The sequence below is a fragment of the Patella vulgata genome, chromosome 6 (genome assembly GCF_932274485.2).
Source record: "Patella vulgata chromosome 6, xgPatVulg1.2, whole genome shotgun sequence".
NCBI lineage: Eukaryota > Metazoa > Mollusca > Gastropoda > Patellidae > Patella > Patella vulgata.
In genome coordinates this window covers 46,371,568-46,390,258 of record NC_065884.2, presented here as the reverse complement: position 1 = coordinate 46,390,258, position 18,691 = coordinate 46,371,568, and the positions used below count along the sequence as shown (strand labels likewise).

The following is an 18,691-nucleotide window of genomic DNA, read 5'->3' as shown; positions in this document are numbered from 1 at the left end:
ATTTATTTTTATTCAGTTTTAAGTTCATTTCACGACATTTGTCTAGTGTAGCTTTAAGTCTTTCATCATGAATTTTCTGATTTTCAGCATGTATCATTATGTCATCTACATAAGCTTCTACGCCTTCATGATTTTGAAATGTTTGACTCATAACACGTTGAAATACTTGACTAGAAATGTTTAAACCATAAGGAAGTCTTTTGAAACAAAAATTACCAAATGGAGTTGAAAATGTTGTTAATTTTGATGACTCTTCATCAAGCTTTAGCTGCCAAAAACTTTCGGTAGCGTCTAATTTTGTGAATATCTTCGAATTATTCAGCCTAGCAGTCATCTCATCAATGGTTGGCATCTTATATTGGTCTGATATGATGTACTGATTTAAATCTCTGGGATCTAAACAGATACGTAGCTTACCATTAGGCTTCTCTACGACCACCATTGCATTTATCCACTCGGTTGGTTCATTTATTCTCTGAATAATACCATTCTGTTCCATCCTATTCAACTCTTCCTTGACTTGTTCACGAATAGCATAAGCTATTCTTCTGGGAGGATACTGGACTGGTTTAGCATCATCTTTCATATAGATTTTAACTTCAGGCACATTTATACCTTTTATTGTTTTATTAAAAACGTCATTATATTTATTAAATATATCATTGTCTTTGTTATTTAAACTTTCTACTCGTTTTATTAAATTTAAATCTTCACAGGATCTCAGCCCTACAACTGGAACCGTTTTATCTCGAATAACTATAAAGTTGACCAATTTCTTGTCATTCTTTATTTTAACTATAAGAATAACTTCACCAGCTATATCTAATCTTTGACCATTATAGGTAACTAGTCTTCTTTTGGTTGGATTTAATCTTTTTCTAGATATTTGTCGATAGACATGGTAGGGTAACACATCAGCTTGCGCTCCACTGTCTAATTTAAATTTAACTTTTCTGTCTTGAACACCAACTTTGGCTTCTATGTTCCATTCTAAGGTATCTTTACTATTGGTATTATTTTCTTTCACCATTGATATGTATAAATTATCTTCATCATTTGATTCATCAATAATTTCTTCATTTACCATACCAAGAAATAAATCTTCATCAGAATTGTCTTCAGTAAATTGGTCGACTTTCTTGGTCCTGCACATTTTACTAAAATGACCTAATTTATGACATTTGGTACAAGTTTTACCATATGCTGGACAATCATTATATTTATGATTGTAACCACATCGTTGACAAGTTTTGTCAAACTTCTTCTGGTTTGTTGGCTCATATTTATGTTTTGTTTCTGTATGTCTTCTATTTTCATCTTTTCTTGGATGATTATTTGTTTTTCTCCCTTTTTTACTAAAGGCATCAACGGTTTGGTGACATACTGCAGTAGCGCCTTCTTGACCTTTAGATGTCATTTGATTCATCTGTTTAGTTACATTTTCAAATGTCCTGCATTCCTGTATGGCTACTTCTAATGTTAAATTTTTATTGGTTAGTAATTTCTGCAGCAAGACTGGACTACTTATTCCTTCTACTATCTGATCTCGAACACTTTCGTCAGACATCTCACCATAAGCACAGCTTTTTACTTGTTCCTTGATTTCTGTCAAAAATTCATCAAAATCCCTTTTCTCTTGCTTTATTTTTCTTAAAATATGCCGTTCATAAATAATATTTCTGGCACCAATAAAATAATCATCAAACATTCTGATTAAATCTTCTATTGAGGTTTCATTTTCACCCTCTTCTTTTATTTGGAATGTGGAGGCTATTTTCCTTCCATCTTCACCAACAAGATGCAGCAATCCAGACCTTTTAACATCATTTGGTTGATTCCTCGCTCCAGAGGCTGTCAGGTACAACTCAAATTGTTTCTTGAACGAAGTCCATGCTTCCTTCTTATTTCTACTATTTGTCAAATCTAATGACTTGGGAGGTGGTAGATTCTGCATACTTGCTGTCACTTTAAACTTCTGACACCATGTAAGTTGTTTGGGGTCTTATTAAAGACATTATTAATGTTCAAACAGGTTATTTATTAATTAAAATATAATTCAGTGACTATTTAGTCAGCCATCATTGTTTACAACTCTATTATCATACTACAGCGCCACCTGGACACAGACCACTAATTATTTACTTAGGGAGTCAACTTGTATTGTCTATATGTATTAAACTATTAATGTCAACAACCCCCCTCCCCCAACTAGGCTAGATTAGTTGAAGTCCGTACGATCTACAATTAATTGGACGTTGTTCGGCAAAACCGCAGGTATCATGGATTACCACTGCCAGACAGATTGTGCGGTGGGGTACCCTTGACGTCCGGCCAAATTGCCACGCCCCGCAACTAGGCTTGATTAGCTGAAGTCGGTACCACCTAAAACTGGAGATTGTTCAGCGCCACCACAGGAATCAAGAATGACCACTACAAGACAGTTTGTTCGGTGGGGTACCAATGACAAAAAGCCCAAAATGTCACGCCCCGCAACAAGGTTACATAAGCTGAATGATGATGCCAACATGGGGAAATTTTAATATTCAAGATGGCCGCCCTGAGACATTTTCTGGTTATTTACTTTAATTTAGTGGGGTAAAATTTGGGAGAGATTCTCTCGAACCTTGGTATGAAGGTAGTTTCTATAAGAATTTGACCCATTGAATCCGACGAGCTTGGGTGTTCCTCCTAAAAGTGACTGCTAATTCCACTAGGAAGCCAAATTCACAATGGGGGCTCATTTTTGAAGGAAACTCATAATGTTCCCTAAAACGGCGTGAAATATATTGAAATATAGGTTTTCGTTGTCAATTACTTCAAATATTATAAACATAAAAGACATGTTTCGACCAAAAGGTATTCCAATCCGATGATATTCTTTCCCTTGCATTCTTATAAGGACACAAATTATACACGGTCAAACAGAATCAACCATCGGGCCATCGTGAGTCGAAAGCAAATGTTTATAAAAGCTAACTGGGGCTTGTCCAACCTCGTGTAAAAGTCTAACTTACGCTCGCTTGAATCACTGGAATACTCGCAATCAGTATAACAGTCTGATTCTTCCGCTTTCATCAGTATCATGCAACGGGGGTGAACCTTGTCTTGACAGTTATTAGGTCACTCATACGCGCCGGTAAAGCCGAGGTTGGCAAACATTTTCCATCCCTTCTTCCCCTCTGTTTTTTGGTAGAGAGGGTGACCGCGGCTGGTGTCATAGTGGATCATAATTTATGCTTGACTCGCTCTATGAATTCGGCGAATCAGAAAACTTATAGTTTAAAACATTACTAACATCGCCATGTCTCGCCAAAATTGGCCGCCATTTTCAATATGACCTCCACCTGGAATACCCTTTGGTCGGAACATGTTTTTATGTTTATATCTGAAGTAACTAACACCGAAAACCTATATTTTAATATACTGCACACCTTTGTTAGGGGACTATATGGGTTTCCCTCTAAAATAAGCCTCCATTTTGAATTTGGACCCCTAGCGGAATTAGCCATCACTTTTAGGAGGAATAGCAAAATTCATTGGATTCAGCGGGTCAAATTACGATAGAAACAATTTTGTATGTGTGTTTTGTTACTTTTTTTTGTTTTGTTTTTTTTTTCAGTCGGTTATCTTCTCCGAGCGGGTCTGAGAATCCACGAAAACAGAAGACGAAATGCTCGAAAAGGCGCTCAATCATAATCTTGATAATATTAATAGTCATGATAGTATGTTTATTAGCGATTGGTATAGGTGTTGGATTTGGCTTACCCGAACTCCTAGGACACACAAGTAAAGAATCTGTTCGGTTGATAACAGTGGCAGCAGTAGCTGCTGACCATGCTAAATGTTCAGAAATTGGCAGGTAAAACCTAACTATATTACGTTCATATTTTGTTGACATTTACTGTTAAACGTAAATACATGTAGCTAACTTTATTAAAAATTTTATGAGATTAGTTCCAAATGTAAAACCACCAACCTGTCATTCTTATTATTTAATCTAGTTAAGTATTTTGTTAAACTGGAGTAACAAAAAACACAAGTCATAGCAATATAAAATTAATTGTATATATTATTCAGGGATGTGTTAGATATCGGTGGTTCAGTTGTAGATGCAGCAATAGCTACATTATTGTGTACTGGTATCATGCAACCACATAGCATGGGTATCGGTGGAGGTAAGATATTATGTAATAATATAATTTAACCACATATCGTGTTGGGTATCGGTGGAGGTATGATATTCATATTATGTAATAGCATCATGTAACATGGATATATTATTTATACCATTAATCCCTGAAATAACATGGTAGGGTCAATTCTTCTGACTTCAGCGACTCTTAACAGAAGCAAATTGTTTAACCATAGTTTGGACGTTTGAAATTGTTCGACATATTATATGATAGTGTCCTGTAATTGCGTAGGTAAAATATAGTGTCATGTAAAGTATTGACCCGACCTTATAAAAACTAAGAGAGGATGTATGTTGTTGTTGTTGTTGTTGTTTACTACAGAGTTAAGGTCCAATACAATAGATATGATATTATGGACATGTTGATTTAATTAAATTATTTACTTGAGGGGTTGAAAATTGGTACAAACACAAAAATAAAAAAAAGTCCCTGTAAATCAAAAAGTCACCTTAAAACACACTTATAAAATCGCTGTTGCGAGAAGAGATGGCGGATCATCTTCCATCTTTGTCATAATAAAAACAAATTAAAAAGGGAGGTCCAGATAGAAAAACCTCGTGAGGAAAAAGGAATCCGCTTGCTTTATGTGGAAAAACGTAGTGCTCGCGGTAAAAACCACATAACTGAACCAGTGGATTATTTACATATTAATAACTGTTCGTCCAATAAGTTCCATGTGGTTAAAAGATTGCTGGAAGTCCTTTAATGCGGTTCACAACTTCAGCGTTTAAAAGTTAAAGGCATTAGAGACTTTTGGCAAGTGGATTTTTTCCCATCCGTATCAGGTAATGTATCCGTATCGTCACGTGATACGTTGCGGCAATGTAGTTTTAGAGTTTTGGCCGCGTACGTGCCGCGTACATGTACGTATGGGTAGCTGAGCTGAGCTTATTTCTATAATATCATGATAGCAGTTACCTACAAGGTCAACATCAGTACAATCTGATTAAAATACAGATCTATATTTCGTTTCGTTTTTTATACTTTTGATGGCCTGCACTACATGAAGATCTGACCAGTTGTACTGGGAGGTCGCGTCAGGGATCATACGTGAGGCTTTTGACCCTATGACTTCAGACATTGATTACTCAATCAGTGTTGCCGTTTCTACTGGTTTACCCACAGTTCCGTGCATCGCACGCCAAGAAGTCGCCGTAACAGATTGTCGCTCGACAGTCGCTGAGCTATAATATAAAATTTTAAAAAAATTTAGTGTCGTATCTTATTAAAAATCTTCCACTTCGACAGCAATTTTTGGTTTCACTAATGTATCATTTCAGAAATTGTATACCTCTTCTACAGATTTGCAAGGTCCCACCTCCCTAAATTTAGCGCGAAGATCAACCACCATGCAGACAGGCAGACAGGGAAGAAAAATGTGAAAATTCTGCGAAAAGCTCATTATAGAAAAATGATTAAATTCCAGTCTCTATCATGGTTACGCACAATATTTCAGCCCCTAAAAGTAGCAAAAAATACGGTAACAAAGACGACGATGTTATACGGACCTTTTCCTTATGAAAGCTATTGGGTACGTCCTGCCGTGTCCGTGTGTCGTATCACTTATGAGAAATAAAAACGCATTGATGACGTAACAGGCAATGTCTATACGGATCAGGAATTTACGCTTGCCAATATTGTCTTTATTTCATTAGGGCTAAATCTGTTTGTTAAGGCCAGCTCAATTTTTGTCAAGGTCGCTGAGATGTAAATAAGGTTAGAGCACGTAATTGTTGGCTAGATTGTAGGTTAGGGTAAGCATCGGGGCTAGGTCCATGGGTTAGGGTTGGGATTAGCGCTAGCCCTGTTTCCATCTCGTGACCTATGTCGAAAAATTGAGCTGGCCGTATCATTTAGCACTAACCATTCCATTGGGGTTTTTCTTGCGTATGCCGCTACCCAGATAAGTTACCTGAACAGAAAAAAAAAGTGCCGCCAAAATTAAAATATTTATAGAGGATGTATAGAGAACAGGACGCTATAAAAACCTCAACTGGCGTGCTTTCGATTTCCTGGTTGTACGTGGCAAGGGGTAGGGTGGCCTGTCCAACCTCGTGGGTTTTCTCCGGGTCCTCCGGGTCGAGTGGACGTTAAACCCCATTTGTCTGTCTCTCTCGCTATAAACACCCGCTACTTCGCGAAAAACGGTGTATCTTTATGTAAACATGTTTATTTAAGTAATTGGTATGTGTATACTACAGGTTGTTTTATGGTGATATACGATCAACAGAGACAATCTGTTGATGTTATTAATGGACGAGAAATTGCCCCAGAAGCCGCAACTTTCGACAAGTATGCCAACAAGTCACCTTTATTTGGTAAGTACTACACATCACCATCTGTTACTTGCAGTGCGTTAAATTCCGCCAACCATTTTGCGTGGGGTTGTGAGTTAGTCTGCGCTGACAACAATTCAATAGTCTGAGCAGTACATGGCAAGGAGCAGGGTCGCCTGTCTAAACTCGTGGGTTTTCTACGGGTCTCCCGGTTTCCTCACACTGCTAAAAACCCCTACGCGCAAGCAAAATGTATCCTATCCATGTATGTTTTCCTATCGGTTCTTGCATAAGATTTACTGTTTAGCGTATCTGTGCTTTAGTGTGTTACGTTTATTTTGATCGGGAGACGTGTTCGTCGACGTCAACGTCAACCGACAACACTGCAAGAATTGGCCGTGGCACTGCAAGAGGAGTGGGTCAGATTGACCCAAATCGTGATTGGACGGTTGATTAGGAGCATGCCACAGGGGCGGATCCAGGAATTTTTGCAGGAGGGGGTTGCCAGGTTCCTGAGAAAATGTATACCACCCCCCCTCCCCCTACGGCTGGAAATTTTTTGAGAAATACGTGGTCTCTACATGGCGTATATACATACACATTGAGCTTTTTAAACAGAGAGATCCAACATCCTGTTTGACGTCAATTTTTATTATGAATTAATACGATGACATTGTGATTCAATTTAATTATTGATGCAAAGCATTAATTGTGATATCACATATGTCTATATCATTATCTCGCGCATTGAGTGCCCATCCTTTCGCACTATCTGACGATAAAGGATAAAGCACAAGCTCATAAAAAAAGGTTGTTTTACAAACAAAAAAATATGTAGCTGAGCAGAGGCGTGCCCCCCCCCCCCCATGGATCCACCCCTGCTGCCACGACGATTTGCTGAATGTCTGAGGATTGGTAGAGCAATTACTCATTATTAAGACAAAAATCAGAAACGTCCATTTTCACTGTGTGGCTCTTTGCGAGTAAAATGGGGCCGTCAGATAAGCCGCCCATATGGAGGCAATTGGCCTGTTACTAACTTACACTGGTTACCTCTAATAAAAACAGCAATGCATTTCCAAAGTTTTTTATTGTTTCTGAATATCCCCTACTTTTTTTTTTGAAGAGTATATGTCAGTTAACCGATTGCTTAGTGGCCAAACATTGAGCTAAAACTACTCACTGCCAGGACGATGATTGGGTAAAACGACAGAACGGGTGACCAGTGTTCGGTTGTATGGTGGCTGATTTAGGACATTTAGGACATATTTTTCTCCTGCGCGCCAGTTACTTATGTCGGCCTGAACATTTAATTATTTCTGAAACGGTATGAGGCAATTAAAGGTCACAATATTCTTCTTCAGTGTGCCGTTATCCCCGAAAGTTACCGAGCAAATCCAGATAAAGTTTATATATAGAACGTATCAAACTTATCCCGGAAGAAATCTACAAAGGTATAGCACCAGCAAAAAATTTGAATAGGCATACTTATCAGAAAACATTTTTGTTTGGTGGGCTCCGCCGCAGTGGCTCAGTGAGTGAATCAGACGTTGGCTCGCTAATTTGAGGGTTCCGTGTTCGATTCCGGTGTTGGCCGAAAAAGCTCATCGGAATTTTCCGACGCGGTTCCTCCTTGTCAGTATCGCTTGGCAAGGTACAAGGTATAGTCGTTCGGATGGTAAGAAAAACCATGTACACCTTAGTGTGCACGTAAAAGAACCCACGTCACTCGCAATTCGATATGTGTAGAGCGGGGCTCCGCTGTCCGTGCGAAATTTCCCTCATAGCTCATTGTCAGTGGCGCCTGGCAAGGGACAACGTATAGTCGTTCAGATGGGAAGAAAAAAACGAGTTCCCGTCTACACCTTGGTGTGCACATAGCAGAACCCATGGCAGTTGAAATTCGATATAAGAGTAGGCCGCAGCAAACTTTCCCCCATCATACACTGTATGGCGTATGCCCGTCTTCATTGTGTACGATGATAACTTAGAAAATAATTATTTTTTCGTTAAGATTCTTGACAAATAAGGAATATCTGATGGAAGTGATGCCTGGTTGTAATATTATTTCTCGTTATAACTCAGTCAATTTTGGCCGATGTTTTTTTTTTTTAAATGACGTCATTAAATTTGGTCTATTTACCTTATTTGGTCTACCAAACACCTGTCATAAACAGATAGAATTTGATGGATATTTTGACAATGGTAAGGATTTTATCTTTCTGAAATTTATATGCCTTATTTACATTAGTGAAAAGAAGAAGCCTTTTGAATTTCAGCAATTTCTGTTTATTACGTCTAGAGTTATGGCCCTTGTTTCACTTTATTGAACCTTGTGAACGCTCTAACGCCAAAAGTTATCACCCAATCTTTGTGAAATTTATATGCATGATTTAAGTTAAAGAAGCGAAGAAGCCTTTTAATTTCAATAATTTCTGTTCATTACGTTTAGAGTTATGGCCCATGTTTCACTTTATTGAACCTTGTGAACGCTCTAACCCCAAAAGTCATCATCCGATCTTTCTGAAATTTATATGCATTATTTAAATTAGTGAAACGAAGAGGCATATAGAATTTCAGCAATTTCTGTTTATTACATCTAGAGTTATTGCCCTTGTTTCACTTTATTGAACCTTGTGAACGCTCTAACATCAAAAGTTTTCCTCCGATCTGTATGTGTCATTTAAATTAGTAAAGTTCTAAAGAGAAGAATTTCATCAATTTCCGTTTATTACTTCTAGAGTTATTGCCCTTGTTTCACTTTGTTCAACATTGTTAATGCTCGATTGATGAAAGTTATCATTCGATATGTATGAAATTTATATGGATCATTTAAATTTGTGAAACAGAGGTCTATGGAATTTCAGCAATTTCCATCAATAATTTCTAGAGTTATGGCGGTTGGGAACCTTGTGAACGTTTGAATGACAAAAGTGATCATCTGGTCTGTATGAAATTTATATGCATTATTTAAATTAGTAAAATGAAAAAGTCTGCCAAATTTTAACAATTTCTGAAGATTACGTCCAGAATTATAATCTAATCTGTATGGATGGAACTGTCTTGTAAAGGCCCCCAATTACCTACAAAGAAATAAATATGCGACCGACCTTGCCACCCACCCAGACGATTTAGCTGCTGTGGGCGTATGTTTCGTTGCCTGGAAACCTATCTTTAAAGTGGGGGATCACGTGGCCAGGACAGAGGGCCTGACAAGGACAGCTGTCTAGTCGTTCGGATGGGACGAAAAACCGAGGTCACGTGTACATATTGGCGTGCACGTAAAAGATCCCTTGGCAGTTGTAATTCGATATAAGAGTAGGCCGTAGCGCCGCTGCCCGGGCAAAATTTCCCTCATAGCACACTGTATGGCGTATGCCCGTCTTCATTAACCCAGTTTAGGAGCAAAACAGTAGGACGTTAAACCCCATTTCATTTCATTTTTTATCTTTAAAGTGATGTCATAAAATTGATTTTTATTTTTAAAAAAAAAGGCAAATCTTTGAAATCATGTCAATTAATGATGATGCCAAACGATTAAGTACGTCGTACGGTGCTAATTTTCAAGGTTTTATCAAAATTGATTAGTAACCAGACGTTTTGTGCAACTTTTAAAAAACCCAGGAAATTTTGCCCAGCTGAAAGTTTTTTTTGTTACAACACAACATAGTGTCAAATGAACGGAGTGAGTGAATCAAAGTAAATGAATATTTTAGCCACGAAATTTCGAGGCATAGACTCTCGGAAATGCAGTCTGGCAGTATTTAAGAGATAAATAGTTGTCTACGATATCACCCTTGGTGGAAGTGGACGCAAAACTCCAGAGCTGACCAGATACCGCCTGTCGCCAAATCTCTAGCTTATGCGATAGGAAAGTATCAAACGAACGGAGTGAGTGAATCAAAGTGAATGAATATTCTCGCCGCGTTGAACCTATAACCCAAAACTTTGAGGATCGTAAAAACACTTCTCAAGTTGTTCGCGTGTTCTGGTTTATATAGATAATCTCCTATGAGTCTTTTTTTAAATCAAAAAAAGACGAGTAGGAGATTTTATTTATCACCCAATCTCTTCTTACATGCACAAATAAATAATATGAAATTTATCACACAAGCGATATCTACTGTAGAATGTATTATTGGGTGATAAAGTAGATTTACAGCAGGATGGGTTTAGTAAGAAATCTATGACTGAGTATGAAATGTGTGAATGTAGCTTTTTCCCACGCTTTGAGTGGCTATTTTCTTTGGTTAATCAGCTAGTGGTACCAAAGTGGAAACAAAGAGAGTTTGTTGTTGCCGCTGCTGAAAGATGGAATTCACTCCCAGTTGAACTCAGATTTGTGACTTCTTTGTCAATCATCAAATCTGGATTAAAGACTCATCTTTTCAAAATTCACTACCGAAATTAACAAAAACTTAAGAGCCAAAATACATTTGTATAGAGTTGTATTTTTGCGCTATAGTCACGTTTTTTTTTGTTTTTTTTTTTTTGTTTTTTTGATTTGGGGCCATGTAAATGGACATATTATTTACCAGTCCGTATAGGAATGTAATAATTAAGGTTTGGAGTAGTCGCCCTTTAAGCTTCTGTAGCTTGTTGTAGCAACATTGTTATTAAATTATATAAACCGACAACGTCCACCCTTTGCATAGAGTCAAACATACTATACTATGGTCACCAAAAAACCTTATTGAATGTTACAAACCTCAACAATTCTCAAGGACAACATTTGAAACTCTTTTTCTTTAAATTGGTAGACAAAATAACTCTTCCTCACAGTGAGTTACGTCGTGTCATTGGGAGATAATCAATATTGGAAGTACTGGAGTTTAAACTGTTAGAATATCTGAAGTAATATACATGTTCAATGATTAGTGTGATTAAAGCCTGAATAATGATTATAATTTGCCTGTGTTTGGATCCCAGCGTGGCTCTAGAAGACGTTTAGAGAATTTTCATTCCCGGATCTCAATGATTTCGGATGTTGCTGGCAAGCAAATCCCATGTACAATATTCATGTTTGTAAGAAAATTTCTCACCCTCGCATTGTTCCCGTAATCACAAAAGAAATAATTACCGTATGATACCGGTCAAAGCAAGTGTCTATGAAACGTATAACTGCATTATATTTTATTAAACATTTTACCAGTCACAGAATAATAATCCACTAGTTCACAAAATAAATCAGACTGTGATCAGAAGTTAGGTAAATGAGACATATAATAGATGAACATCATGTCACTGATTTGTTTATTTATGTTACCATTCGGTATATGTATGTTTTCCTATCGGTTCTTGCATAAGATTTACTGTTTAGCGTATCTGTGCTTTAGTGTGTTACGTTTATTTTGATCGGGAGACGTGTTCGTCGACGTCAACGTCAACCGACAACACTGCAAGAATTGGCCGTGGCACTGCAAGAGGAGTGGGTCAGATTGACCCAAATCGTGATTGGACGGTTGATTAGGAGCATGCCACAGGGGCGGATCCAGGAATTTTTGCAGGAGGGGGTTGCCAGGTTCCTGAGAAAATGTATACCACCCCCCCTCCCCCTACGGCTGGAAATTTTTTGAGAAATACGTGGTCTCTACATGGCGTATATACATACACATTGAGCTTTTTAAACAGAGAGATCCAACATCCTGTTTGACGTCAATTTTTATTATGAATTAATACGATGACATTGTGATTCAATTTAATTATTGATGCAAAGCATTAATTGTGATATCACATATGTCTATATCATTATCTCGCGCATTGAGTGCCCATCCTTTCGCACTATCTGACGATAAAGGATAAAGCACAAGCTCATAAAAAAAGGTTGTTTTACAAACAAAAAAATATGTAGCTGAGCAGAGGCGTGCCCCCCCCCCCCCCACCCCATGGATCCACCCCTGCTGCCACGACGATTTGCTGAATGTCTGAGGATTGGTAGAGCAATTACTCATTATTAAGACAAAAATCAGAAACGTCCATTTTCACTGTGTGGCTCTTTGCGAGTAAAATGGGGCCGTCAGATAAGCCGCCCATATGGAGGCAATTGGCCTGTTACTAACTTACACTGGTTACCTCTAATAAAAACAGCAATGCATTTCCAAAGTTTTTTATTGTTTCTGAATATCCCCTACTTTTTTTTTTGAAGAGTATATGTCAGTTAACCGATTGCTTAGTGGCCAAACATTGAGCTAAAACTACTCACTGCCAGGACGATGATTGGGTAAAACGACAGAACGGGTGACCAGTGTTCGGTTGTATGGTGGCTGATTTAGGACATTTAGGACATATTTTTCTCCTGCGCGCCAGTTACTTATGTCGGCCTGAACATTTAATTATTTCTGAAACGGTATGAGGCAATTAAAGGTCACAATATTCTTCTTCAGTGTGCCGTTATCCCCGAAAGTTACCGAGCAAATCCAGATAAAGTTTATATATAGAACGTATCAAACTTATCCCGGAAGAAATCTACAAAGGTATAGCACCAGCAAAAAATTTGAATAGGCATACTTATCAGAAAACATTTTTGTTTGGTGGGCTCCGCCGCAGTGGCTCAGTGAGTGAATCAGACGTTGGCTCGCTAATTTGAGGGTTCCGTGTTCGATTCCGGTGTTGGCCGAAAAAGCTCATCGGAATTTTCCGACGCGGTTCCTCCTTGTCAGTATCGCTTGGCAAGGTACAAGGTATAGTCGTTCGGATGGTAAGAAAAACCATGTACACCTTAGTGTGCACGTAAAAGAACCCACGTCACTCGCAATTCGTTATGTGTAGAGCGGGGCTCCGCTGTCCGTGCGAAATTTCCCTCATAGCTCATTGTCAGTGGCGCCTGGCAAGGGACAACGTATAGTCGTTCAGATGGGAAGAAAAAAACGAGTTCCCGTCTACACCTTGGTGTGCACATAGCAGAACCCATGGCAGTTGAAATTCGATATAAGAGTAGGCCGCAGCAAACTTTCCCCCATCATACACTGTATGGCGTATGCCCGTCTTCATTGTGTACGATGATAACTTAGAAAATAATTATTTTTTCGTTAAGATTCTTGACAAATAAGGAATATCTGATGGAAGTGATGCCTGGTTGTAATATTATTTCTCGTTATAACTCAGTCAATTTTGGCCGATGTTTTTTTTTTTTAAATGACGTCATTAAATTTGGTCTATTTACCTTATTTGGTCTACCAAACACCTGTCATAAACAGATAGAATTTGATGGATATTTTGACAATGGTAAGGATTTTATCTTTCTGAAATTTATATGCCTTATTTAAATTAGTGAAAAGAAGAAGCCTTTTGAATTTCAGCAATTTCTGTTTATTACGTCTAGAGTTATGGCCCTTGTTTCACTTTATTGAACCTTGTGAACGCTCTAACGCCAAAAGTTATCACCCAATCTTTGTGAAATTTATATGCATGATTTAAGTTAAAGAAGCGAAGAAGCCTTTTAATTTCAATAATTTCTGTTCATTACGTTTAGAGTTATGGCCCATGTTTCACTTTATTGAACCTTGTGAACGCTCTAACCCCAAAAGTCATCATCCGATCTTTCTGAAATTTATATGCATTATTTAAATTAGTGAAACGAAGAGGCATATAGAATTTCAGCAATTTCTGTTTATTACATCTAGAGTTATTGCCCTTGTTTCACTTTATTGAACCTTGTGAACGCTCTAACATCAAAAGTTTTCCTCCGATCTGTATGTGTCATTTAAATTAGTAAAGTTCTAAAGAGAAGAATTTCATCAATTTCCGTTTATTACTTCTAGAGTTATTGCCCTTGTTTCACTTTGTTCAACATTGTTAATGCTCGATTGATGAAAGTTATCATTCGATATGTATGAAATTTATATGGATCATTTAAATTTGTGAAACAGAGGTCTATGGAATTTCAGCAATTTCCATCAATAATTTCTAGAGTTATGGCGGTTGGGAACCTTGTGAACGTTTGAATGACAAAAGTGATCATCTGGTCTGTATGAAATTTATATGCATTATTTAAATTAGTAAAATGAAAAAGTCTGCCAAATTTTAACAATTTCTGAAGATTACGTCCAGAATTATAATCTAATCTGTATGGATGGAACTGTCTTGTAAAGGCCCCCAATTACCTACAAAGAAATAAATATGCGACCGACCTTGCCACCCACCCAGACGATTTAGCTGCTGTGGGCGTATGTTTCGTTGCCTGGAAACCTATCTTTAAAGTGGGGGATCACGTGGCCAGGACAGAGGGCCTGACAAGGACAGCTGTCTAGTCGTTCGGATGGGACGAAAAACCGAGGTCACGTGTACATATTGGCGTGCACGTAAAAGATCCCTTGGCAGTTGTAATTCGATATAAGAGTAGGCCGTAGCGCCGCTGCCCGGGCAAAATTTCCCTCATAGCACACTGTATGGCGTATGCCCGTCTTCATTAACCCAGTTTAGGAGCAAAACAGTAGGACGTTAAACCCCATTTCATTTCATTTTTTATCTTTAAAGTGATGTCATAAAATTGATTTTTATTTTTAAAAAAAAAGGCAAATCTTTGAAATCATGTCAATTAATGATGATGCCAAACGATTAAGTACGTCGTACGGTGCTAATTTTCAAGGTTTTATCAAAATTGATTAGTAACCAGACGTTTTGTGCAACTTTTAAAAAACCCAGGAAATTTTGCCCAGCTGAAAGTTTTTTTTGTTACAACACAACATAGTGTCAAATGAACGGAGTGAGTGAATCAAAGTAAATGAATATTTTAGCCACGAAATTTCGAGGCATAGACTCTCGGAAATGCAGTCTGGCAGTATTTAAGAGATAAATAGTTGTCTACGATATCACCCTTGGTGGAAGTGGACGCAAAACTCCAGAGCTGACCAGATACCGCCTGTCGCCAAATCTCTAGCTTATGCGATAGGAAAGTATCAAACGAACGGAGTGAGTGAATCAAAGTGAATGAATATTCTCGCCGCGTTGAACCTATAACCCAAAACTTTGAGGATCGTAAAAACACTTCTCAAGTTGTTCGCGTGTTCTGGTTTATATAGATTTTATTTATCACCCAATCTCTTCTTACATGCACAAATAAATAATATGAAATTTATCACACAAGCGATATCTACTGTAGAATGTATTATTGGGTGATAAAGTAGATTTACAGCAGGATGGGTTTAGTAAGAAATCTATGAGATTTTATTTATCACCCAATCTCTTCTTACATGCACAAATAAATAATATGAAATTTATCACACAAGCGATATCTACTGTAGAATGTATTATTGGGTGATAAAGTAGATTTACAGCAGGATGGGTTTAGTAAGAAATCTATGACTGAGTATGAAATGTGTGAATGTAGCTTTTTCCCACGCTTTGAGTGGCTATTTTCTTTGGTTAATCAGCTAGTGGTACCAAAGTGGAAACAAAGAGAGTTTGTTGTTGCCGCTGCTGAAAGATGGAATTCACTCCCAGTTGAACTCAGATTTGTGACTTCTTTGTCAATCATCAAATCTGGATTAAAGACTCATCTTTTCAAAATTCACTACCGAAATTAACAAAAACTTAAGAGCCAAAATACATTTGTATAGAGTTGTATTTTTGCGCTATAGTCACGTTTTTTTTTGTTTTTTTTTTTTGTTTTTTTGATTTGGGGCCATGTAAATGGACATATTATTTACCAGTCCGTATAGGAATGTAATAATTAAGGTTTGGAGTAGTCGCCCTTTAAGCTTCTGTAGCTTGTTGTAGCAACATTGTTATTAAATTATATAAACCGACAACGTCCACCCTTTGCATAGAGTCAAACATACTATACTATGGTCACCAAAAAACCTTATTGAATGTTACAAACCTCAACAATTCTCAAGGACAACATTTGAAACTCTTTTTCTTTAAATTGGTAGACAAAATAACTCTTCCTCACAGTGAGTTACGTCGTGTCATTGGGAGATAATCAATATTGGAAGTACTGGAGTTTAAACTGTTAGAATATCTGAAGTAATATACATGTTCAATGATTAGTGTGATTAAAGCCTGAATAATGATTATAATTTGCCTGTGTTTGGATCCCAGCGTGGCTCTAGAAGACGTTTAGAGAATTTTCATTCCCGGATCTCAATGATTTCGGATGTTGCTGGCAAGCAAATCCCATGTACAATATTCATGTTTGTAAGAAAATTTCTCACCCTCGCATTGTTCCCGTAATCACAAAAGAAATAATTACCGTATGATACCGGTCAAAGCAAGTGTCTATGAAACGTATAACTGCATTATATTTTATTAAACATTTTACCAGTCACAGAATAATAATCCACTAGTTCACAAAATAAATCAGACTGTGATCAGAAGTTAGGTAAATGAGACATATAATAGATGAACATCATGTCACTGATTTGTTTATTTATGTTACCATTCGGTATATGTATGTTTTCCTATCGGTTCTTGCATAAGATTTACTGTTTAGCGTATCTGTGCTTTAGTGTGTTACGTTTATTTTGATCGGGAGACGTGTTCGTCGACGTCAACGTCAACCGACAACACTGCAAGAATTGGCCGTGGCACTGCAAGAGGAGTGGGTCAGATTGACCCAAATCGTGATTGGACGGTTGATTAGGAGCATGCCACAGGGGCGGATCCAGGAATTTTTGCAGGAGGGGGTTGCCAGGTTCCTGAGAAAATGTATACCACCCCCCCTCCCCCTACGGCTGGAAATTTTTTGAGAAATACGTGGTCTCTACATGGCGTATATACATACACATTGAGCTTTTTAAACAGAGAGATCCAACATCCTGTTTGACGTCAATTTTTATTATGAATTAATACGATGACATTGTGATTCAATTTAATTATTGATGCAAAGCATTAATTGTGATATCACATATGTCTATATCATTATCTCGCGCATTGAGTGCCCATCCTTTCGCACTATCTGACGATAAAGGATAAAGCACAAGCTCATAAAAAAAGGTTGTTTTACAAACAAAAAAATATGTAGCTGAGCAGAGGCGTGCCCCCCCCCCCCCACCCCATGGATCCACCCCTGCTGCCACGACGATTTGCTGAATGTCTGAGGATTGGTAGAGCAATTACTCATTATTAAGACAAAAATCAGAAACGTCCATTTTCACTGTGTGGCTCTTTGCGAGTAAAATGGGGCCGTCAGATAAGCCGCCCATATGGAGGCAATTGGCCTGTTACTAACTTACACTGGTTACCTCTAATAAAAACAGCAATGCATTTCCAAAGTTTTTTATTGTTTCTGAATATCCCCTACTTTTTTTTTTGAAGAGTATATGTCAGTTAACCGATTGCTTAGTGGCCAAACATTGAGCTAAAACTACTCACTGCCAGGACGATGATTGGGTAAAACGACAGAACGGGTGACCAGTGTTCGGTTGTATGGTGGCTGATTTAGGACATTTAGGACATATTTTTCTCCTGCGCGCCAGTTACTTATGTCGGCCTGAACATTTAATTATTTCTGAAACGGTATGAGGCAATTAAAGGTCACAATATTCTTCTTCAGTGTGCCGTTATCCCCGAAAGTTACCGAGCAAATCCAGATAAAGTTTATATATAGAACGTATCAAACTTATCCCGGAAGAAATCTACAAAGGTATAGCACCAGCAAAAAATTTGAATAGGCATACTTATCAGAAAACATTTATGTTTGGTGGGCTCCGCCGCAGTGGCTCAGTGGGTGAATCAGACGTTGGCTCGCTAATTTGAGGGTTCCGTGTTCGATTCCGGTGTTGGCCGAAAAAGCTCATCGGAATTTTCCGACGCGGTTCCTCCTTGTCAGTATCGCTTGGCAAGGTACAAGGTATAGTCGTTCGGATGGTAAGAAAAACCATGTACACCTTAGTGTGCACGTAAAAGAACCCACGTCACTCGCAATTCGATATGTGTAGAGCGGGGCTCCGCTGTCCGTGCGAAATTTCCCTCATAGCTCATTGTCAGTGGCGCCTGGCAAGGGACAACGTATAGTCGTTCAGATGGGAAGAAAAAAACGAGTTCCCGTCTACACCTTGGTGTGCACATAGCAGAACCCATGGCAGTTGAAATTCGATATAAGAGTAGGCCGCAGCAAACTTTCCCCCATCATACACTGTATGGCGTATGCCCGTCTTCATTGTGTACGATGATAACTTAGAAAATAATTATTTTTTCGTTAAGATTCTTGACAAATAAGGAATATCTGATGGAAGTGATGCCTGGTTGTAATATTATTTCTCGTTATAACTCAGTCAATTT

General features: G+C 38.1%; 1 protein-coding gene across 1 annotated transcript in view; it reads left to right on the top strand.

Moving 5' to 3' along the window:
• LOC130010341 (glutathione hydrolase 1 proenzyme-like) overlaps positions 1 to 18,691 on the top strand; it is a 47,847-nt gene that overhangs the window by 4,337 nt on the left and 24,819 nt on the right. The window contains exons 2-4 of the mRNA XM_050552755.2: positions 3,620 to 3,859; positions 4,078 to 4,175; positions 6,395 to 6,511. Of these exons, the coding sequence (XP_050408712.1) occupies positions 3,620 to 3,859; positions 4,078 to 4,175; positions 6,395 to 6,511 (455 nt within the window). The remainder of the gene's footprint in view (positions 1 to 3,619; positions 3,860 to 4,077; positions 4,176 to 6,394; positions 6,512 to 18,691) is intronic.